This window comes from Watersipora subatra, chromosome 1 (assembly GCF_963576615.1).
Source record: "Watersipora subatra chromosome 1, tzWatSuba1.1, whole genome shotgun sequence".
Lineage (NCBI taxonomy): Eukaryota > Metazoa > Bryozoa > Gymnolaemata > Cheilostomatida > Watersiporidae > Watersipora > Watersipora subatra.
In genome coordinates, this window is record NC_088708.1 from 76819874 (window position 1) to 76843892 (window position 24019).

At 37.9% G+C, this 24019-nt stretch overlaps 1 protein-coding gene across 2 annotated transcripts; it reads right to left on the reverse strand.

Annotated features, from left to right (window-relative positions):
* Window positions 1-1084: 1084 nt before the first annotated feature.
* On the reverse strand, window positions 1085-23747 carry LOC137405594 (probable helicase with zinc finger domain). Of its 2 annotated transcripts, XM_068091905.1 has the most exons (22): window positions 23648-23747; window positions 12179-12398; window positions 12024-12081; window positions 11802-11911; window positions 11249-11435; window positions 9367-9474; window positions 8932-9120; window positions 8566-8765; window positions 8209-8382; window positions 7805-8015; window positions 7427-7537; window positions 7220-7341; window positions 6910-7113; window positions 6551-6801; window positions 5046-5164; window positions 4743-4845; window positions 4374-4564; window positions 2995-3187; window positions 2715-2904; window positions 2516-2610; window positions 1742-1932; window positions 1085-1494 (listed from the first exon to the last, which is right to left on the reverse strand). In XM_068091905.1, exons 3-22 carry the CDS (start codon window positions 12039-12041, stop codon window positions 1285-1287), a joined length of 3177 nt encoding a protein of 1058 aa, XP_067948006.1. In that variant the 5' UTR covers window positions 12042-12081; window positions 12179-12398; window positions 23648-23747; the 3' UTR covers window positions 1085-1284. The 2 variants fall into 2 exon arrangements, with proteins under 2 accessions (XP_067948006.1, XP_067948016.1); XM_068091915.1 differs by lacking the exon at window positions 23648-23747 and having other exon boundaries at window positions 12024-12099; window positions 12179-12213.
* Window positions 23748-24019: the final 272 nt, after the last annotated feature.

Here is a 24019-nt window from a genome sequence, read left to right on the forward strand (position 1 = left end):
CGTGTCACGCAATTGCCCCTTTTACCCAAGCAACCCTGTTTTTTGCCCCAATCTTCAAGTAGTAATCATATACTTACTACTAATAAACAACTATGTATAAACATATTTGTGGCATTCTCATCTTTCAACAACCTCCACGACATGTGGTTTCCATATGGAGTTATATTATCTTTCACTGTGGTGTTTTTATACGCTATGAAAATTTACCCCACTTATCAAATCCTCGCGTTTTCATTGCCCCCAAAATAGACTCTCACTCCTTTCCCCACTCCAAGGTTGACAGGTCTGTCTCCAAGGACTGGGAAGCAAAAGGTACTAATTATGAACTTTCCGTTATTTTTTAATCTGTCAGTTCTTGTTCTTTCATTTGCCTATGATTGTACTGTACGAGCCTCGGGACGTTGCTATTCATTCAACTAGTTTGGAACTCTTATGAATACTTGTTTTTGTGTTTAGAGTTCGCGGTCATACCTGCTAACTCTCACGCATTGGACGTGAGACTCACGCAATCACTCCAAAAAAAATGAAAACGCGTGAGATTTTATCACCAATTTTATATATACTATCATTGATACATCGATTGCCCCAAAACCAAATCTCAAGCATTGCTCCACTCTTGGGTTGGCAGGCCTGTTCGCGGTGGTCCTGTGGCTGAAAGTGAAGGTTCAAACGCAATAAAGATTTTTAACACCATTCACGTCAATTGTTACCTACTACTATTACCTCATCGGGTACGCTCTATTCCTTGGCTGTTTTAAGTGTAGTGGAACACTGCATCATGTCTGTGATCACACTGCTCAGTTATTCCACTATGACCTTGATTAGTTGTCAAGAGAGGGAGTCCATATAATTTATGTTGTATGAGCGACATTAGCGGAGTCTGTGTTATCAATGGCTCAGCAGCCGTAACTCAAGCTAAAGACTAGATAGAGATGTTAATTATTGTCTCTGTGTCTGTAATTGCATGTCATCGCCACTCCTTTCCTGTAACTGTGGTTCTTACATCACGGCCCTCTTTTTGTTACAAACTGCTACATTGTTGATATATTGTTGATAACATATCTGAAAACTGTTAACAATACAGTTCTGTATTTGCTAATATTTTATTTCACATAAAAGAAAAATTTTACGTAGCCAAGCAGACGTAAGCAGTTAATAAAATGTTTTATGACAACCTAAAAAGAATGCATGCACAAAGTTTCACCCTATAAAAGATTTACAAATTGAAAAGGAATATCATATAAAAATATCTCTTCAGACCATGCCCAGATGGTTTTAAAATAATTAGCTCGTGTGGGCCCTCCAAGAGGCTGAGAGCTCAGCTAAATAGTTTGACTGTGGTAGAGGGGTCAACAGTGGAGTCTGTGGTCGGGAATATACTTGCTCGCTGGAATATTCATTTGCTGCGGTGCTGTAGAGTGTCTGTGTTGGCTGGTATGGCATAGAAGGATATCCTGGGGCACTAGTGACATATTGCACGGATGGGGGTGCTACCTAGAACATTACAAAACTGATCATTATGACAGCATGAGAAACAGAAGACACTTTTTGCAGATATTGAGAGCGCTTTTAATTTTTTTATGAAAATTTAATAAATTCTAGATTTCATTGCTACAAAAGGCAATAGCTTTTATTAATGCTGGGTGGTTGCTGAAACAATGTTCAACCACATCAGAACTTGTATTAAACGAAAGATAAGATCCCAGCAACTATTATACCTACCAGTGAAAATAATGCTAACCTGTACAGGTGGGTGCCATCGAGGTTGCGTAACTCCCTGAGTCAATACGGGAACTGCAACTGAAGGTATCACTGAAGCAGAAGCTACGAACTGTGGCGGCACTAACCGATGAGAAGCTGCCACTTGTGCTCGAGCTGGTCTTGGTACAAATTCTCTAGCTTGAGGATTAAACTTGTAAGATTTCTCTATATCTAAGAATACAAGGCGACACCTGAAAGACTGAGTAATTGTTTAGGGTAGTAGCAAACCATCCCTGTTTTATTTTATTGTATAAAGTATATGACTATATGACCGACCCATCATTCAGTCATATGATAATGAGTAAACAGGGAACAAAACTGAGACTGACACCTTTCAACAGACAGATATTATTCCTAACTAAAATTTCAACTTATTGAAACAAAAATTTTCTTTGATCTGAGCAATAACCTTGTAGGGGGATATGAGTAATTATACATTTTCTTCTTGGTTGTATTTGGAAGAATGGAAAATGAGTCCAAACGATGTACGAAATCATTGTAGATTTTTCCAGAAAGTATCGGTATTTGTATCGATATGGGGTCATTGTCTGTGGGATTTGTTTTACAAAATTTTGATGTCAGTTGTTGCTAGGGTTGTGATTCAGTTCAACAACTTTACTATAAGTTTTATGTAGACAAAAACATTGGGTTTAGGATCAGGTGTGCGGTATTTAGCAATACAAAATGAAACTGTCACAAAGCCAAGTGCAGTTCAGCAGACACTGGTTCTCAAAATTAGACTGTTTATACTCACCCATATAGTTGAGGTAGTCCTGCAGCTGGGCAAACGTCACTCCGTGTAGACTCCCATTGCACTGGCATTGCTCCAAATAGTGGATCCAGAGGCTCCTAACAATGAAATAAAGTATGTGGAGAAAAACGTAGCTTGCAAGATAACCTTACATTTGTGTAAATAAGAAAATAACACTGTATTCATTTGCTGCGGAGCTCACCTGCACTTGCCGACAGTGACGAGTGAAAAAGGATCTCCTATGATGGTTACTAGGGACTGGGCGCGGGTAATGGCAGTGTTGAGCAGCTTGGGGTTGGAAAGAAAGCCAAAATCTGCTTCATTCTCATCAACATTCAGACAGGAACGATATGTGCGCACTGCATTGATGACAACGACACGAAACTGTTTACCTAGAAAACAAACCTGAATTGTGAAATACGGTTATATTTAAGCATCAGTTATAAATTTACATAAAGCAAAGCGATAACTGCATAACACACCTTGCACATTCGATATTTTTTCCACTTGAATCTCACGAAGAGGACTAGGCTTTTCTTTGAGCAACTTCCTCACAATAGCTACTTGATCTGTGTAGGGGAGGATGATTCCGACTGACTCTGGATTGAACTCACCCCATAGGTCCTCAGGCCAGTTGGCCAGCAGGTCAGTGACAAAGTCAACTGTTTCATAAACCTGGTGAGTGGTGACAGGAAACAAAGTCTGCAATGGCTTACTACAACAATTCTAGATATAGAGCCAACAAGTTTATGAAAAGAAATTTGGTTCAAACAAATTATGCTTTAAGATTGTAAGCCCGGAGCTCGTGAGCAACCTTCACAGATTTCGTGATATAAAAATTACAGACAATAGAGATGTTGTTCTTGGTTAAAGATCCAACACACCTCCAAAGCTCTCTACATGTATTGATTCTCTAAATATCTTAAAGGTTGACTTGCAACAAAATTCACATTACAGTTATTTGGTATCAAAAGATTCACCATGTCTTACTCTGTTGTGTTGTAGGTGCCAAATATGTGGAAATGTGATTACAAGCTATTAAAAGCTCAAAAATGAAAATTCGCCATAGATTGTAATCTCTTTATTTCTCTGACGTAGTCATGAAATTTATTTTTCGTCTTGTCACATGATGTTTTCACGTGAATTGAAAGGCCAATAAAAAGCTCAATATAAAACTTATCGTAGCACTAGTTTATGACAAACACTTCGGGTTTTACCAAAGACCCCGTATCAAATATAGATGCTCGCTACTTTACAGTTTTGTTTCGGTTTGGTCTAATCGGCAAGTCGTAATCTGATCGTGTGACCCAATACTTCGCAAATAATTTCTGCAGCACTTTTCGATTATCACAAGTGACCAACAAGCTCGTCATGATTATCAGACAATGATATGTACTCCTTCAAGCTAAGGCTAAAAAATTAAACAAATTTTTACGGTAAGTTATAAGATATCACTGCTAAAAGTGACAGCATTACAATGACGATAAAACAGATGCGTAAGAACAATAGACATGGTTTTATTGAATGCGTGAAGTATATTCGTGAAAATATTTCGACGAATAAGGTTGCATGAAAGTGTAAACAGAAATCATCTACCACAGTTACGTCACATTTGAGCCGTTTTGGAAAGAGAATCCAAACTACGAAGGTCTCGTGTGGCTGCAATTAACTGTTCGTTTTTGAGCTTTTAAGAGCTTGTAATCACATTTCCACATACTTTGCACCTACAACAGAACAGAATAAGACATGGTGAATCTTTTCATATCAAATAACTGTAATGAGAATTTCTTTGCAAGTCAACCTTTAACTAGTTTAGGGCGTCATCAATAGAAAAATACCAAAAGGGATCCGGAATACCAACCTCTGCCAGATTATAATACCCTGTGCCTTTATCATGTTGTAAACTCTCACCACGGGCAGCGATGAATGAGAGCGGGTAGAGACACGGGTGGCTTGGCTGATTTCCTTTAGCTTCCAGCATACCATTATAGAAATAACGAGAAGAAAACCTGACGAGAGACTCGTGGGATCTGTAGTTCTCATTTAGAGTAACTAAAACATGACCATAGAAACTTTAGCAAAAGGCCATCATTATTGGTAGGAAATATAATCAAACATGGGTGAAAGTGTCCAAGTATGATAGGCTAGGTGTGATGCTGCTAACTGCAAACATCAAGTATCTCTAGCTAGAAGCAGCAACGGTATGTTGATTAAATGTGTTATAGTTTACCTTTACATTCAAAGGTGTCCGGGTAAAGCTTGGTTAATCGCTCAAACATACTGCTAGCCAACCCATATTTCTTCGCACGCTTTGAGAAAACATCCGGGTTCATCTGCAATTTATGTATAGAAAGGAAACATGACTTTCATGGCTGACATATATGTATTTAGTTACATTATCATATTTCAACAGGTGTGCAGTTTAATATTTTTATAACACAGTCCATAACAATAAAATCAGCTGAACTAATGCTCGAGATGACATTTACCGATGCATATTGAAACAAGGCTATACTAAGCATTCTAAACTCACCTGCATGTGATCACCCGCCATTATAATCTTAGTGTTGGGTCCAGCTAGTGTGAATGGTATGATTGTATCAACTTCCTTTGCTTGTGCCGCTTCATCCACCATGATATGGGTAAAGAAACCTGTGAACAAAGCGCAGAAAGTTGCTACAAATGATCTTCCTGACTGGTTCCCTAGTTAAGCAAGATGAAATTAGTCTGGTAGATACAGAGTGCATACGTATATAAATCTCAAAGTGTGTCATCGTCTGTTGTTACCTGTCTGTCTGTCTGTCCAGCTATAACTATTAAAATCTTGGAATGAAGAGCTCTTTTTGTGCTGGATTGGAACTCACGAAGATCTGCAACTTGGATTGGAACTGCAAGTTTCTAAATGCGCCTCTTACTACAAGACTACTCAGCTCCTACAATTCCATCGCTCTCACCATATACTGTATACCCCTTTCTCGATTGCACATGCTAAATGACGTAATAACTGATACACGGGTTATAATGCCCGTTATAAGAATTTGTTCGCCTAACTCTATGAGACACGATGCTTTTTAGTTCTCGCAATGTTAGGACGAATTTTTTTTTCCCCATAGAATATTATCAAAACCAACAATTTCTTGAAATTAAAATTTGGCAATTGTTGTTCTGACTACAACGAATTAACAAAAACGTCGATATGCTATTCGCCGAAATACCTCCCACAATGATGGAAAGAGATATATGTTGCTCGCTATCTCAGTTCAGTTTTACCTATTATGGTAAAAACCATCAAAATGATGGTAAAAACCATCAAAAACCATTATGGCAAAAATTGTTATGGCAAAATTATGGCAAACAGATGAATGACAAAATTTTAGTTACAAGTTTGAAGTTTAGTAAAATACATAATAAAACATCCTTTAACTAAATGTGTTCATTTAAGTTAGATTCAGCGCTTATTCTCGTTTGTCTCGAAGGTAAGATCTTCTTTCGGCACGTTCCGCACATAGTAAATGGCAATGTTACATTGTGCATATCATAACCACTAAATACACTAAAGTTATTGTAGGTAACTATAGTTACTATGGTAAAAAAACATTGTCTTGCTACAGATTTTTAATGATGTTGATTTTGATGATATTTACTAGGTGTTTGCATTAGATATTTACCATGGGATTCTATACCACTCAACACGATATTTTTGCGTTATGATGCCAACACTGAAACGAATTAAAATCATATAATTGTATACCAAACAATTTTTCATTGTAATCGTAGCAAAGCAGACTATATTTAGCCATTACTTGCTTATGATTTCACATTTACATTTAAACACAGTTACATTTTACAGTTTTATTTTTCCTCCTAATTTATTTCAACAAAACACTTCTTTCATGATATGAAGTAAAAATGGTAAATATTTTATGTTGAATAAAAAATAATTTTCTGTCCAAATACTTTTTTATTACTCGGGCAATGCCAAGCATTCATCTAGTCACTGAACATAAAAATAAAAGTACCAATTACAGCAAAATGTACCTTTGGGTAGCTGAAGACGAAGCAGGCTGTAACAAGATGCAAGGGTGACAATGACAACCCTTACATCTTGCAAGTCGCTCATAACCGGGTCACGAAAGGACTGCGAGACACGGTCGAATAGGGTGTAGTTCTTGACAGTGGGATGAACAGCTGCACTCCATCGATGTTTGTAGTAAAGCCTCAGTACCTTACAGGATGGTTTAGTGGCTAGATACGAGTGAATATGCTCTTTGATATACAGGTCAGCAGCGCTGTAAATGAGGACACATAATCAGCTGCAACACCTTTTCATTAACTTTCTCAGACATGAACAAAGCACTGATCTAATGGCAGTCACTAGATGTGTTGTTGATAAAAACCTGTTGGAGTGGGTGCAGACAAGGATGCGGTTCTCAATGTTTTCTATAAGATGTAGCAATGTAGCAGCCAATGTCAATGTCTTTCCTGTTCCGAAAGGTCCGATAAGAAGAACAGGATGAGGCTGGACAGGTTTGGTCATCGCATTGAAGCCGTCTTTTTGTTTCCGGTTCAGTGTAAATGTTCTTGATCTGATCTCATCGGTGCTACAAGAGGAGGAACTGGTGAACTATTGCAGCTTCTCTGAATGATGAAGTTGCCCATGGAAAATAACAGTCCAAGAAAAAGAACAGCCCAAATATGGATACTCACGGTGCCTGGAATTGAAGAGCCTGCATATATTGTGGTGCAGGGAAAAACCGTACAATGTTATTCAGTTGATCCAAGGCTGAGTGCATCTCACAAAACGGTAACCTGTTCACGACAAACTGTACCTATAAAGTAATATAGGCATGAAATTGTAGAAAATACAAAAAACTTTACCAAATCTATAGCAATCCAGAGCACCATAAATATTACCTGACATCTTCTAGAAGTTTGTGCCTTTATTTTAGAGAATTTTACCATTTCAGCAGTCACCCTGAAGATCACACCAGCCTTACCTTGGTCTAATATTGGACACTCAAACACCTGGAAGGAATAAAGCAGCTGTGAGAATGGAAACGAATGCAATAAATGAGGGCCAAACTTACACAAAGATGCTGTTCTAAATTTTTTCCAACTACTGTAATATGTAGTTTTATCACACATACATGTAGTTCCTAAAGAAATGAAGCAATGAAGATCAAATACCAAAAGTTATGGGTCAATATCGGTAATAGTTTGCAGTTCAAAACAATCGCTCACACGTTAGCAGAACATGCCAAGGTACCACAAACTATTTAGAAAGATTCATACCACTGAAGGACATGGGTCTGTGTCACATGTTATCAGTAGGCTGTTAACATTCTGCAAGAGAATCCTTCCAGGCACTGTATCCTCTGATAGAGCATTGTCGAGTGGCAGTTCTCCGAATAGTTCAGCAGGCCGAGCATAATTAGTAGTGCTGTCGATAAGAGATTCTCTTGTGTAGGTCTGAGTGAAATGTACCACCCCACTCAGCTGGAGCCTAAAGACCAGCAGAACAGCTTAAGAGATTTAGTTGGTGGCCTGTGAGTTGAAATCAATCAAAATTAATACCAAAAAAGCATAACGTCAGAACAAGACTCGTTTCATGTGCAGTTGTATAACATGAAGCGGTAGAACTACTAAAACAGAATCAGGAAAGTTCAGAGTTGTAGAAGTGTAAACAGGCTACCAACTTGGAAAGTTCATGGAATTGCTCCATCTCCTCGAGATATAATAGTGAGTGATTGTAGAGTCTGTAGTTGGAGGCGGAAAGACTGCCTTGAGACTCAACGATCTCTACACAGTCTTCAACATTAGAAGGTCTCTTGTATTGTTCACTCAACTGTTCATCTTGTTCTGAATCCATTCTAAATATAAAGAGGGACTCGAAGTCACTAACAACATCATTATATATTAATCACAACATTACAATTACAAGCTATCTTTCTTATTGATCTTTGTGGCTATTTTAATGAATAAGAAAAGAAAGTGAACAGCATTAACAAGATACTTCAAATAAGAACTTATGGTAAAAGTAAACAGACACTTACGACTCCTGCCATTTAACGATGCGCAACTCAGGCAGACTGTCCCATCGCCGGCTTTCCGTGACAGCTAGGTCTGTTACAGGATTGGTCATTGTCATCGGCCGAACTGTCACTTTCAACTTCCTGTACAAGTACCTTTCTAGACCCATTGCAAAGACAACTCTTTGTTGATAGACGCCATATGCATTGCATTTGAACTCAACCTGCAAGGCGAAGATTCTTAGATGAACTATGCAAAACTCACGAAGTATGTTCATGAGGGGTAGCTGGACCACGGAGTTGACAAGATGAATTTGTGATTTCCTTAATTGTAATTCTGTGCAAACGAAAACATTGCGAGACACTTCTAATAACAAGGTCATTGCACACCTTTACTCTAAAGGTTTGTGGAGCATCCGCTCTTGTATCACAATAAGGAAACCTCCATTCTCGCTGACCACCTTGTCGTATTGGCAGTCTCTCAACGTCTCCCGATCCCGAAACATTTCTTGTAACATATTGGAGAGAAAAGTTGGCTGCTGTTTCATTGTCCATGAGAGCAATTCCTGTTAAACACTTCTACAATAACGAAAGTCACATGACAGATGCACCACTCGTGTTTCATACGCTGACCATGACACTGATTATTTATCAACATTTCAGCACATTATGTTAAGGTGATACTATACAAGAAACCAAATTTAGCAGTAATAAAGTTTCAAATAAATGATAAACATAACATTATTAAAAAGTTATTATGAACAAGTATTGATTATAATTATTGATTATAATTATTGATTATGATGCTTCTTAGCGAATGCTTACCGATGATGAAACATTAAATATCCAGCTAACCACCTCAGACTTGCTCTCTACCACAATGGTATCTTGTTTATCAAGGTACATCTCAACACCATCCATGTGCTTTGTCAACTACAACAGGCCAAAACGAACCTATCACATACGCGCAGCTGCAGTCAGCATGAGAATATACATATATAGCACTCAGTTCAGAGAAAAACCATTTACATGAGGAATATTAAACACAAGGAGAACAATGTCCAGAAATTGGTTAAACTTCATCGCCTATGTACTCTAGAACAGCTGATGCAAGTAGCTACCAACAATAACCTGTTCCCCATCTCTAGATACCTTTGACTAGTAACAGTGCAAGAAAATACTCATCAAGTGCTTGAAATAGGAGAACTTGCTGCAATAAAATTACTGTAAAACCTCTAATTGAACGCCATAGCACTCTATTTTTCAACCCTTCCTCTATAGTGTCGGTCAAATAGAAGTGCTGTTCAAATAAAGGCTGGCATTGCTGGCAATCAAATCGCTCGTCATAATTTAGGGAAGATAAAGATTTAGCGAATGTCGCCTATATTTTGTTCTTTTTCCCGGTGGAGCGATATTAACCCTTTTAGATGCAATAAATCTGCTAACTTACCTCCAACTTGTCAAATACATAGATCTCTTAATAAATATGCATTGAGAAACTGAGAAATATCTCTACAAGTTGATATCTATTGCTTGCAATTAACCAGCAAAGATATAGCCTGTGCCCTGCTTTACAATCTATTGGAGCTTTCAATTTTTATTTCATTTTACACTTGAAAACATATTTTTATTCTATATTTATAGTTAAAAATGTTGCATAAAAGTTCATTGCACTCACTGATATGTTTGCTACATTTTCAGCCAAAACTAGTTTTTATGTGCATTTGAAGAAGAGTTACAAGCGTCGATCCATTGTAAGATCAGATTACCGCAACGATGCTATCAAATTATATGCTATAAATCTGCAAATTTATTAGTTATATCACAATAACCTATTAAATGCTACAAATATATATTAATGAACAAGTGACATAAACGAACCATACTTATAATACATGCAGAAACAAAAATTAACGTTTTTAAAGCAAAAGTATTTGCATCATTTTCTCAGCCAGTTGTGTTCTGATTGTCGCTTTTGACGGAACGAACATCTTCTGTTTGTTCAATACCTTCTACAATGTCTTCTGACCTCAACTCTTTTTCTGCACTGCTAAACTAGGTGATATTGGCGTCAAAACCATGTTTTTAGCATAGAAAACACCTTCACGCGTTGCATTTGGCACAAAAACATGTAATGATAAACTTTTAGCCGCATGCGCATTAAGCACAACTTTTAGCCTAGAACTAGTTGTTCATACGCCATTGTAAATGTACACCATTTTTATATACAATTCTTCGAAGTATCAAGACCGCATTACACAAGGAACTACTATTAGTCATAGAAAGTTAGTAATTATATCTATGTTGCTATCTATGCTTTCAAAGTTTTAACAAAAACAACGAAAGCCATGGAGTTGGACAACGAGAATATTGATTGTTATTGATGTAAATGATTCATTATTAATGCAAGTTTGTGGATACTTTTCTACTGAGCACTTGCTATTATGGGTTCATAAAGATCAAAGAATATCAAAGTGGAGGTCAAATGGAGGTGGCATTCAATTAAAGGGTGGCACTCTATTTTTCAACCCTTCTCCCATAGTGTTGGTCAAATAGCGGTGGCGTTCAATGAGAGGTTTTATGGTAGGTGGTAAAATTTTAGCTTATGAAAATACTGAAGTGCTCGGAATAAGGAAAATTCGATGCAATAAAATTAGGTGTACATGTTTGTGGCCATCAAAAAGCTAAACCAAAAGACTTGACTCACAAAATGAGAAGGGTGCTGTAACAGGCTAAGGAGATGATGCAACCTTGCAGTAAGCCGAGTTGGCTCATTTCCTGAAGTAGCAGGGGTGATTAGATGTCTATCCACATTCATTCTTAACATTCGTAGCTCCAGCTCTTCCTCACTGTGTGCTCTGTTGCATGTAGGCCGACGTGAACAAGCTCCCTGGCTGAAATAAACAATGCAGTTTCTCAGGCTGCTGAAACTATTTTTAGATGCCATAGAATCAAAAGAATATGGGATCCGGCAACTTGATCAACAACTCTAGATGCTTTCAGGAGACATAAATTAGTAGAAACCCAGTTAGTCAACTGAGCTGTGTTTATGAATCTACAAATTCCAAAAGTAATAAATAGAAGGTAAAAATGAGTTATTGGCATTTTCTATTTGTAAGAAATAAAAATGATGAACATGCAATAAAGTAATATGAGCTCTGCCTAGCTTCTACTCAAATATTCAGCATGTTTCACAAGTATAGTCAAGGCATTGGCAGTTGTTTCTATCCTGCAAAAAGCTTAGAAAAATGTTTACTCACCGATTGCAAATAGACAATTCCTCTCGAGCCTGCTGGCCACCATAGACTGGCTCGCCTTCATAAAATCTAACATCTACGCCATCCCAAGCACTACCAAATTGCCATGTATTCTACATACAGAGGAGATCAACTATGTTTTTTGCAGATTGAGCTAAAAATTACTTAACATATGAGCAGACAACTCCAAACAATGAATGCTATAGGCCTACTTCAAACACGTACCAGAGTATTGTCTGCCATGTTTCTTGGTAGAAGTTGAAATATAACCAACCAGAGGAGCCTAAAATGACAACACGACCTGTGAAACATAAACTAGCATACATCGGTCAAATCCTATAGACCTGTTAAATGGCAAACATTTTAAGTTTAAAACTCACCGAATGCGAACAATCTGAAGTAAGTGACGATTAGCAAAGAATCAAAGTATCTGAGATTTTTGAGAGGGAATGAGAACAGAGAGTCAGCACGCTGCTCTTTATATCTTCATCTCAGACCGAAGTTAAATAGCCTCATAAAAGTACACTAGCCATTGGATGGTTTCTTCAAGGGTCTTCCCATAGGACAGCTTTCCAATCGAGAGTTTAAAAAACACTCGCTCTAAAATGTGTAGTAAATCTAAAATGTGTAGTAACTCTAAAATGTGTAGTAACTCTAAAAAATGTAGTAACTCAAAAATGTGTTTTACTCAAAAATGTGTATTAACTCTAAAATGTGTAGTAACTTTAAAATGTGTAGTAACTCTAAAATGTGTAGTAACTCTAAAATGTGTATTAACTCTAAAATGTGTATTAACTCTAAAATGTGCAGTAACTCTAAAATGTGTAGTAACTCTAAAATGTGTAGTAACTCTAAAATGTGTATTAACTCTAAAATGTGTAGTAACTCTAAAATGTGTAGTAACTCAAAAATGTGTTTTACTCTAAAATGTGTATTAACTCTAAAATGTATAGTAACTTTAAAATGTGTAGTAACTCTAAAATGTGTAGTAACTCTAAAATGTGTAGTAACTCTAAAATGTGTAGTGTCATGCAAGTGCCAAGTATTACTGGTACTTTGCCAACAAACATTATGCTTTTTAGCTAAAGCTTTATACAAGCTAATATTATATAGTACTGTCTCATTATAGCTATTAATAATGCTTGTAGCTTTTTACAAAGCTTTTCTATGACCAAACATATAAATACTTGGGTTTTCTGTTATCAAATCAGTTGTCTCTGGAGTGTGCAATAAACCATTTCTCTAATTTAATACTCTATTTAATTGCTTCTGTGCAGAAACATAACAGAAGCTAATTGGCGACAAGGATTTCTCTTTTGAACAGTTACAAAGAGTTTGTTCAGATATTATCATTGATAAAATCGATACAAAGCGTTCTAGTTTATTACAAGAGTAACTGTTCAAAATTGCACCACTACAATGGCAGAAGTAGCAGACCTGATCAAGCTAATGCAGAAGCAGCAGGAGGACCAGAGACAGCAGCAAGAGGAGCAGAGAAAGCAGCAAGAAGAGCATAGACAACAGCAGCATGAGGAGTTCAAGCAGCAACAAGAGGAATACAGACGTCAGCAAGATGAAAGAATGGAGGAGAATAAGAAACTGATGGAGCTACTACTACAAAACCTACAACGGAAACAAGAAACAGCTGCAACCGCTGTTCCAGCCTTCCCAGGTTTTGACCCAACAGCAGAGCTACTAACAGATTACATAGACAGATTCAACACATTCATTGCAGCAAATTCTATTCATCAAGACAAGATTGCTGGCACTTTTCTCACCAACCAACAGCCTACACTCTACAAGCAGCTTAGTAATATGGCAGCTCAGCTTTCAACACCCAAGCAGATCAACGACCTCAACATGGATGAAATACTGGAATTTCTCAAAGACCAGTATGACCCTAAGCGCTTCATTGTTAGAGAGCGTTACAAGTATTGGAGTGACATGCAGAGGAAACCTGGAGAAACTATTCAAGAGTTAGCTGCCAGAATTCGTCAAGACGCAACTACATGTGCCTTCATAGACATTACAGATCCATTAGATGAGGCTCTCAGAACAAGATTTATCTGCTCTGTAAACAATGAAGTAGTTCTCAAATCTCTCTTCAAGGTCAAGGACAATGAACTCAACTTCAACAAAGCTATACAGGTAGCACAGGAAACAGAAGAAGCAGCTAAAGTTGCCAAAGAGACAGTTTATGGAAACTCGTCTAAAGTCAACAAGGTTGCTCAACAGAAATCAAGATACAAACCAATCCAGAAAAACAACTCTACACCTGACAAGCAGAAGGAAGGAAAGCTATGCTACAGATGTGACCGAACTAACCATACAGCGGATGACTGCAGATTCAAAGCAGCCACCTGCAACTTTTGTTCTAAACAAGGTCACATAGAAAGAGCATGCAAGAAAAAGAAATCATCTGCAGCAGAAAAACCAGTAAAGATGATAGAATGCACATCAACCAAGATGGTGAAACTTGCTGAAAACATCAAACTGGAGGGAGACAACTTCACACTTGAACTGGACACTGGAGCATGTGACAACTTCATCTGTAAATCAATATGGGAGAAGCTAGGAAAGCCAAACCTAAAACCTACTACAGTTAACTACAAATCAGCCTCAGGACATCTCATAGAGACGCTTGGCAGATGTGAGCTAACTGCCCAATTGGATGCACAGAAAGAAGTCAGACTACCATTTGTGATTAGTGCTGTACAAGATCTCAACCTACTAGGAAGAACTGCTATACAGCAACTAGGCATCTCTATTGATGACAAGCTACAACAGAACCTTGTATCAACAATCACAGAGAACCAGCCAGATGGGAGGTTACAAATCAAGTGTAAGGAGATGTGCAAAGAATTTCTAGAAATATTCAAAGACGAGCTAGGATGTCTCAAGAACTTTGAACTAGAGATAAACTTCAAACCTTCAACAAAGCCAGTCTTCTGCCGACCCAGACCAGTTCCTATTGCCTTGACAGAAGAGCTCAACCAAGCATACGAAGCAGGTGTAGCTAAAGGCATATGGGAACCAACTCAATTCAACCAGTATGGAACACCAGTTGTACCTGTACGCAAATCTACAACAGGTCAAGCTGCAGGGAAGATCAGAGTATGTGGAGACTACTCCAAGACTATCAATAATCAGCTAGAAACACATAGGAAACCCATCCCACTACCAGAAGATCTAATCAGAAAACTAGGTGGAGGCTATTGCTACACAAAGATTGATTTAGCAGATGCCTACAATCAAATATTGTTGGCACCAGAAAGTCAACGACGACTAGCACTATCAACACACCGAGGAGTACTACTACAGAAGAGGTTGCCCTTTGGCATAAGCTCAGCACCAGGGTATTTTCAAGAAATCATGGAGCAACTGACACAAGACCTCCCAGGAGTAGCAGTATACCTAGATGATATACTAGTGAGTGGAGCCAATGCAGAGAGCCATCTACAAAACTTACGTCGACTTCTTCAAAGATTAGAAGAAAGAGGGCTCAGATGTAGAAAAGACAAGTGCTGTTTTGCTCAACCTACAGTAGAGTATCTGGGACACAAACTCACTTCAAAGGGAATCACTAAAGGAAAGAAGGCAGATGCAGTACAACAGATGCCAGTCCCAACAGACTTAACTCAGCTAAGATCTTTCTTAGGAGCTACACAATTCTACAGCAAGTTCATACCCAATCTGTCACAACTCACAGGACCATTGCACAAACTGACACGCAAAGGAGAGACCTGGAAGTGGGGCACTGAACAAGAAAAGAGCTTCAACAAACTGAAAGATATGCTATCAACTGATAGTGTCTTAGCACACTTCAACCCAGATCTTGACATTGGAATCTCATGTGATGCTTCAGAAACTGGACTGGGAGCTGTACTATTTCATCGTTATCCTGATGGAAGGGAGAGACCAATAGCCAATGTTTCAAAAACACTGACCAGCACACAGAGGAAATATGGACAAATACAAAAAGAAGCTCTCTCAATCATATTTGCTCTAAAGAAGTATCACCAGTACCTGTATGGTCGACGGTTTATCTTGGTAACTGACCACAGACCTCTTCTCACACTTCTAGGACCTACCAAAGGAGTTCCAGCTCTAGCAGCCAACAGACTAGCAAGATGGGCACTGGTACTAAATCAGTATGACTACACCATAGAATACAGATCTACCCAGCATCATCAAAATGCAGATGTCCTCTCAAGACTGCCAGTTGGACCTGATAAAGAGTTTGATGCAAGAGAAGATGAGGATGATGTTGATACAGTATGCACTATTCACACTATTGGACAACAGCTCAACTCTACAGACTACAATGTTCTAGCAAAGGAGACAAAGAAAGACCCAACACTAGCCACAGTAATGCGCTACACAGCAGAAGGATGGCCTGGTAACAAAGAGATGAAGGAGACTCAGCTGTCACTCTTCCACAAGATCTCAGATTCACTTTCTATCACTGAAGGTTGTCTTCTATATGGCAACAGAGTAGTCATTCCTGTCAAGTTACAACAGGAAGTATTAAAGATCCTTCACCTTGGACACTTTGGAATGGAAAGAATGAAGAAGCTAGCTCGAACTGCTGTCTATTGGCCTCGCATTGACTCTGATATAGAGGAGACAAGCCGACAGTGCACTGCCTGTGCTGAACACCAGAAGCTTCCACAGAAGTATCCTATACATCCCTGGATGCTACCTGAGAAGCCATGGAGTCGTCTTCACCTAGACCATGCAGTGAACTTCATGGGCAGCCAATGGCTAGTGATGATAGATGCCTACTCAAAGTATCCATGCATACACAGGACGTCATCTACTTCTACCAGAGCTACCACAGACATCTTAGAGGAGATATTCGCACACTTTGGATACCCTCACACCATAGTCACTGACAATGCTACCAGCTTCACCTCAGGAGAGTTTCAGCAGTGGTGTCAAGAGAGAAGCATTGTTCACCTCACTGGAGCACCCTACCATCCAGCTACAAATGGCGCAGCTGAAAGACTAGTACAATCCTTCAAACAAGCCATGAAGAAATCGTCACTCTCACCTAAATCTGCACTACAACAGTTCCTGATGCACTATAGAAGGACACCACTTCCTACAGGATACTCTCCCAGTCAGCTGCTGAATGGAAGACAGATGAGATGCAAGATTGACACCCTATTGCCATCACCCGCACACATAGCACAGTTTCATCAATCCAGAGAAGTCAACCGATCGGCAGAAAAGACAGTTAGCAAGATACACAGCTACAATCTTGGCGCACCATGCTATGCCTTATATCATGGACCTAGACGCAACAGACAACCTAGATGGGTTCCAGCCATTGTTACTAAGATATATGGAACTCGTAGTCTCAATGTCAAAGTGGTACCAAAGGGACCTACTTGGAGAAGACATGTTGAACAACTCAGACCAAGATACTCAACAGAAGAAGATCAAGACCCTGGAGATAAACCTGATATAACAGAGGAGACAAAACTGCAACTACCAGCCCCTACAACTGTAACGGAGCAACCTCCGTCTAGAAGAAGACCACGCAACCCTCGTCTACCTGATGGAGATGAGTATAGCAGAGACAAACCCCGAAGGTCTAAGAGAACCAGAAAGAACCTTTAGCTTAGTGAGGAGGTGTCATGCAAGTGCCAAGTATTACTGGTACTTTGCCAACAAACATTATGCTTTTTAGCTAAAGCTTTATACAAGCTAATATTATATAGTACTGTCTCATTATAGCTATTAATAATGCTTGTAGCTTTTTACAAAGCTTTTCTATGACCAAACATATAAATACTTGGGTTTTCTGTTATCAAATCAGTTGTCTCTGGAGTGTGCAATAAACCATTTCTCTAATTTAATACTCTATTTAATTGCTTCTGTGCAGAAACATAACATGTAGTAACTCTAAAATGTGTATTAACTCTAAAATGTGTAGTAACTCTAAAATGTGTAGTAACTCTAAAATGTGTAGTAACTCTAAAATGTGTAGTAAAAGGGCGAGTGCAAAGTTATTGGAGTTCCTTACAGTGGAGACAAACCAACAATTATCTTTCCAGACACTATTGTCAGTGTCTACCAGAATCTTCAATTGCAGTTTCTCTAGTCTAAATACTGTGAAACAGTTAATATCTTAATAGCTATGAATATAATTGAGGAAAATAATCTTTTACAGAATTAGTGACTAGCTAATGACTAAAGCAAGAAATGAGGGTGACAAGTGAATGTATCACAGGAGATACAGCTCAAGCAGGAGGTCATAATGTATATCAGTATAACTAACTAGATAGACACATGTTTAGATCAAACCTAGACATTGTCATGGTTTTGGCGAGCTCATAATAAAACTTGACTTTGGTTTAAAAAGTTTCAGAAAGTATTGTTGTTACTCATGCTCATGATGTGAACAATAATACTGTTATGTGTGTAACAGAAATAAATAAATATAATATGGAACATTTGTATCAAACAATAAAGTCTACACCATATCTGATAAAACTATTTCACAATAATTCACCAGATTCAGTAGGCAAGAGTACCAAACATTGCCCTTTATGTATACACATCATACATGTATATATACAGTATTTTTATAGTGTCTATGAGCATCTCTCGTCATAATTTCCTCTAGAAGATCTATTCAATAGTTCAAATAAAATAATGGTAGCCATGACTTTTGTCAAACCAGAATAGTGGTAGGTGAATAGTACACTCAACAGATACAGGCCACCATTTACATAGTTATATATCATTAACAACTACATACACTGTCAATTAGTGATGGTATAAGTGCCAACGGAATTTGCAATGATGTCTGATGAAAAGCATATGCTTTTACTATGTTATATTAAATCATTCTAAACTATCAATGAATTTTTCTTAATGTTGAGCCAGGAATCAAGAAGTCTTTTCAGGAATCAAGGAGTCTTGTGTTAACCATAATTAACTTTTGTTAACCATAATTACCTAAAGCTATACTTAGTATTACCAATGTATCATTTCAAATGATTTTCTGAGCAAGTTTTGATAAGACAATTTGTTAAAGGTTGACTTGCAACAAAATTCACATTACAGTTATTTGGTATCAAAAAGTTCACCATGTCTCACTCTGCTGTGTTGTAGGTGCAAAATATGTAGAAATGTGATTACCAAGCTCTTAAAAGCTCAAAAACGAACAGTTAATCGCAGCCATCACGAAAACGCCATAGTTTGGAATCTCTTATTTCGATGACGTACTCAAACATTGTGGTTATTGTTTTGACACTTGATGCTATTATGCGTAACTAAAGGCCAATAAAAGGCTCAATGTAAAACGTCTCGTAGCACTAGTTTATGACAAACACTTCGGGTTCTACCGGAAAGCCCGCATCAAATACAGATGCTCGCTACTTTACAGTTTCGTTTCAGCTTGGTCTAATCATCTAGTCGTAATCTGATCATGTGACCGATACTTCCTGCCAAATGGCGTGAACAATTTCTGCAGCATTTTTCGACTATTTTAGGTGACCAACAGGCTTGTCATGTTTATCAGAGGATGATATGCACTCCTTCGAGCTAAGGTTAAAAAATTTAACGAATTTTCACGGTAGGTTTTGAGATATCAGTGCTCAAAGTGACAGCAATACAATGATGATGAAATAGAGGCGTAAGGACAATAGACATGGTTTATTGAATGCGTAAAGTATATTTGTGAAAATATTTCGACGAAAGAGGTAGCATGAAAGTGTAAACAGAAACCATCATGTTCAACTACGTCCCATTTGAGCCAATTTGAAAAGGGACTCCAATCTACGGCGTTTTCGTGATGGCTGCGATTAACTGTTCGTTTTTTAGCCTTTAAGAGCTTGTAATCACATTTACACATATTTTGCACCTACAACACAGCAGAGTAAAACATGGTGAATCTTTTAATACCAAATAACTGTAATGCAAATTTTGTTGTAAGTCAACGTTTAAGTATTGTGTATAAATTCTTCAACCTATCAACTTTTAATATTCTGGGCGATTGCAAAAGGTGAAAGCATATGGCTGTGGTTTTTGTTGATCACGGTGTTATGTGAAAAACGTTAAATTATTATCATGACACTCTCTCACAGTACTCGGGACTGCCAATGCACTAATAGCAATAAAACCTGGTATTCTTTTGCAAAGATGTGTAGGTCTCAAATTATTTTATGTTGATTACTATTTTTGAATAAGAACGCTTTGGTTTTTGTCTCTTGAAACATCTCAGCTTCAATTTACTATTAGAAGGTTTAGATGTAGAATCAGTTTCAATTTAAATGTGAAACACCTATCAATGCTTCCTTAAAGGTTGACTTGCAACAAAATTCACATCACAGTTATTTGGTATCAAAAGGTTTACCATGTCTTACTCTGCTGTGTTGTAGGTGCAAAATATATGGAAGTGTGATTACAAGCTTTTAAAAGCTAAAAAACGAACAGTTAATTGCAACCATCACAAAAACGCCGTAGGTTGGAATCCCTCTCCAAAATGGCTCAAATGTGACGTAGTTGAACACAATGTGCTTCTGTTTAGTTTCATGCAACCTCATTCGTCAAAATATTTTCACAAATAAACTTCACGCATTCAATAAAACCACGTCTATTGTCTTTATGCGTCTATTTTATTATCATTGTAATGCTGTCACTTTGAGCACGGATATCTCAAAACCTACCCTAAAAAATTAGTTTCATTTTTAACCTTAGCTCGAGGGGTGCATATAATCCTCTGATAAACTTGAGGAGCCTGTTGGTCACCTGTCATGGTAGGAAAATGTCGCAGAAATTGTTTGCACCATTTGGCAGGAAATATGGGTCCACATGATCAAATTACGACTAGATGATTAGACCAAGCCGAAACTGTAATGTAGCGAGCATCTATATTTGAAACGGGCTTGCCAGTAGATCCCGACGTGTTTGTCATAAACTAGTGCTACGAGACATTTTATATTGAGCCTTTCATTGGCCTTTTAATTCACGTGATAACATCACGCGTCAAAACAATAACCACATCGAGTTGAGTACGTCATCGAAATAAAATTCCAACCTACGATCATTTTTTTTAAATTGTTCATTTTTGAGCTTTTAAGAGCTTGTAATCACATTTCAACATATTTTGAACCTACAACACAGCAGAGTAAGACATGGTGAACTTTTTGATACCAAATAACTGTGACGTAAATTTTTTGCAAGTCAACCTTTAACATCTAACCATGTGATCTTTGTAACAAAACTGCTGCCTCTGTTAGCAAATGGTAAGTTGTGCAGAATCATGTTCTTACCTTTCATACTAAAAGTAATTTGTCTTCATATTTAGCGGATAATATGCAGTAGAAGTCAGTTTATAAAACTATCACTATAAACTAAACTGTTGGGCAATAATTGCTCAGCTTTGCAAAACTGGAGTTTTCGCGTCATAATAGTGTTAAAGCACATAAATTACATAATTTTTTTATTATATAGTTCAATACATCAGAGTCTTGGCGGTTTGGTTGGTGTTTATAGGATTTCCCCAGAGCTCTACTGCAGAAATGTTCAATGGTATAGACTCGAAAATTGTGATTTCACAATTTTCATATGCGGTGTTGTGTGCTCTTACCGCTTATTTTATTGCTTACGGCTTATATTTATCAACTACGATAATGACGCTAGTGGCAAGCGAAGGTAGGACAACTCCAGGAAACCAATGAAGATGACAAAGGAATCAGTGTCATTAGCTCTCCATGTACAGATTATTTCTATGATAAATAATTCAGATTCCAAGCACCATACTATGTTTTCCCGATGATATTATGCACTAGCCCTCTCTTTTTATTTTGATGTTGAGGGTATGACTGAATGACAACCTCTATGATAAATAGGTTATAGTCCCCGGTCAGTAATGAACACACTGAATGCCATAGTTTTCCAAAATACTATTAATACTGTCCAAAAAATCTAATATATACTCAATGATCTTAAACTATGTTATTAGCCTGGCATATTCCTAGCGTAATGAATGCAAATTCTCATACAGCGATGGAAAAAAGTTTAGGGTTGCTTTAGAACAAAGACTATATCTTGGAAGTTCTCATGCAACATTCATGTTTGATTTCAATGTAAAGAAAACCAACATGTAACAAACGCAGTATCACTGAACGCAGAATTTTTGATAGATTCTAAAAAATCATACTTTTGTCATAAAATCGTCCGCACAAATTTCACCAAATTTAGTGTGAGGGTGTCTATTTCACCATAAAATATAGCAATAAATATTGCAGGTTTTAATAATATTTTATTTGAATACTCGATCAAATAATCCTTTTACACAAATTGGGGGCCTTGAGAAGGGCCAGTGGGGTGTAATTAGTGGTAGAAAGTTACCCTATTTGATTGATTCGCTCTTGGCTCGCCTTTTCATGATCTTAACTATCTTTTTCAGGTGCTATTATGTAACTGTGTGATGTTTATATGGTTGCCTTGACCCTCACTAGCTGCTCGCAGAGCATCTGCTATAAATTTTCAATGGGGTTGAGGTCAGGACTCTAGGTTGGTCAGACAAGGTGCTCCATTCCCTTTTCACAGTACCAATCTTCCATCACACTTCATTTAAAATATTGCAAAGTGCTTTGTCGTCTGGAAAGAACCACTAGCTCGCATCTGCGAAAAGATCCTGGAGGCTCCTCAGCCTTTTTTTCTCTAACATATATCCATACCTAATTCCATTCATCATCCCTTCTCAAACCTGCAGGCGTCAAACTGCATCAGCGGTCATACAGCCTTAAACCATTACGGACGTGCGGTGTTGCACTATCAGTTGTAGGTATTGTGGTAGAAACTCCTCACCAGAGCTTCTATGCATGTATGCATTCCCTGAGTGATTGTAGGTGATGAAAGTGAACTCCTTTAAAAACAGAGCATTCTTCAACCGAGGGTAGCTCCAGAAATGATGGGTCTTCATTCACTCCAGTCTCTTCTTCGTGTGCCTCGGTTAAGAGTGTTTGTTTTACGTGCCCTCCATCCACACAGCTAATTCTGATTGGACAGCAGAATCCGCACTTACTTTCCAGATTTTTGTGAGCTCAGGATTAGTCATGTGCCAGTTTGTACGTGAAAGCCGCACCAATACCGTTTGCTCGCTGTGTGGTCTTGCTTGGCTACCAGCTCTTTGAACGTGCAGCAGAGCTTTCAGTTTCCTAATGTAGATTAAAGACTGTGTGAACTTCATTCTTGCTGCACCCCACCTACTCAGCACACTGGCTAATAGTCTTCTCCTGCTTTTGAAGGTGGATGATCACACCTTGTTTGTACTCTGAGAGTGATTTACCCATCTGTACTGAATTAACCCTTATAAAAACACTTGAAATCAACCCTATCTCTGTGCTCCCTTTTAAAGCGCACAGTGCGCTTGTCAATTTTTAAAATCCAGTCAGCGATTGTTGACACTAGATGGACTTTTCTATACACATAACAGATTCTTTCCATGCGTCCTCAAATCTATTCTACAGCAATTTATTTCCAACAAAATCTGGGTTTTACTATGCAGTAACTATCAGATAACAATGCATATCACTAATCTCATTGTATTAATCTCATCATCAAGCAATGTGAATAATATTAATCTAGACGCATTGGGCTTCGCTTTGGTACTAAGTATGATACAATCAAAAATGAAATTACATGAATTGCATAAAAAACAAATGTCAATACTACCAAAATGTTCATGCGTTCTCCGACGCTTGTTCAACACTAACTTATAAAGCACTAACTAATAAAGCAAGGTAAAAACGTTTAAATAAAACGATTGAAGTTCAGCATCAAGCTATACATTTGTGATACGGCAATAAATATTTTATTCTGTTTACCCAAATACAGCAACGGTAGTCTACAGATGTAAGGCCAAAATGAATCAGACTACAAATAGTAGACCTGTAAATTAAATCTTTTGGCTTGCTAAATTCTAGCGATTTAGATCAGTTTCAATAGCCTTAGAACCGCAACGTGACCAAAGCTTCATACTCCGTGAAGTAATACTTTCTGGATAGTCAGTAACTTGTATCGGAGGTTAATCCGCGCGAGTCTTACAATAACATTTGCTAAGTAAAGTTCACATTTTGAAGTAAAGACCGAGCCCAACTGCTTCGGACGCGAGGGTCTAGCTTTGTCGCTTCATGTATGTCAGCTCGTATGACTTCAATTTTCGCGACGGAATTCACGTAGTTTGCGAAAGCTTGGCG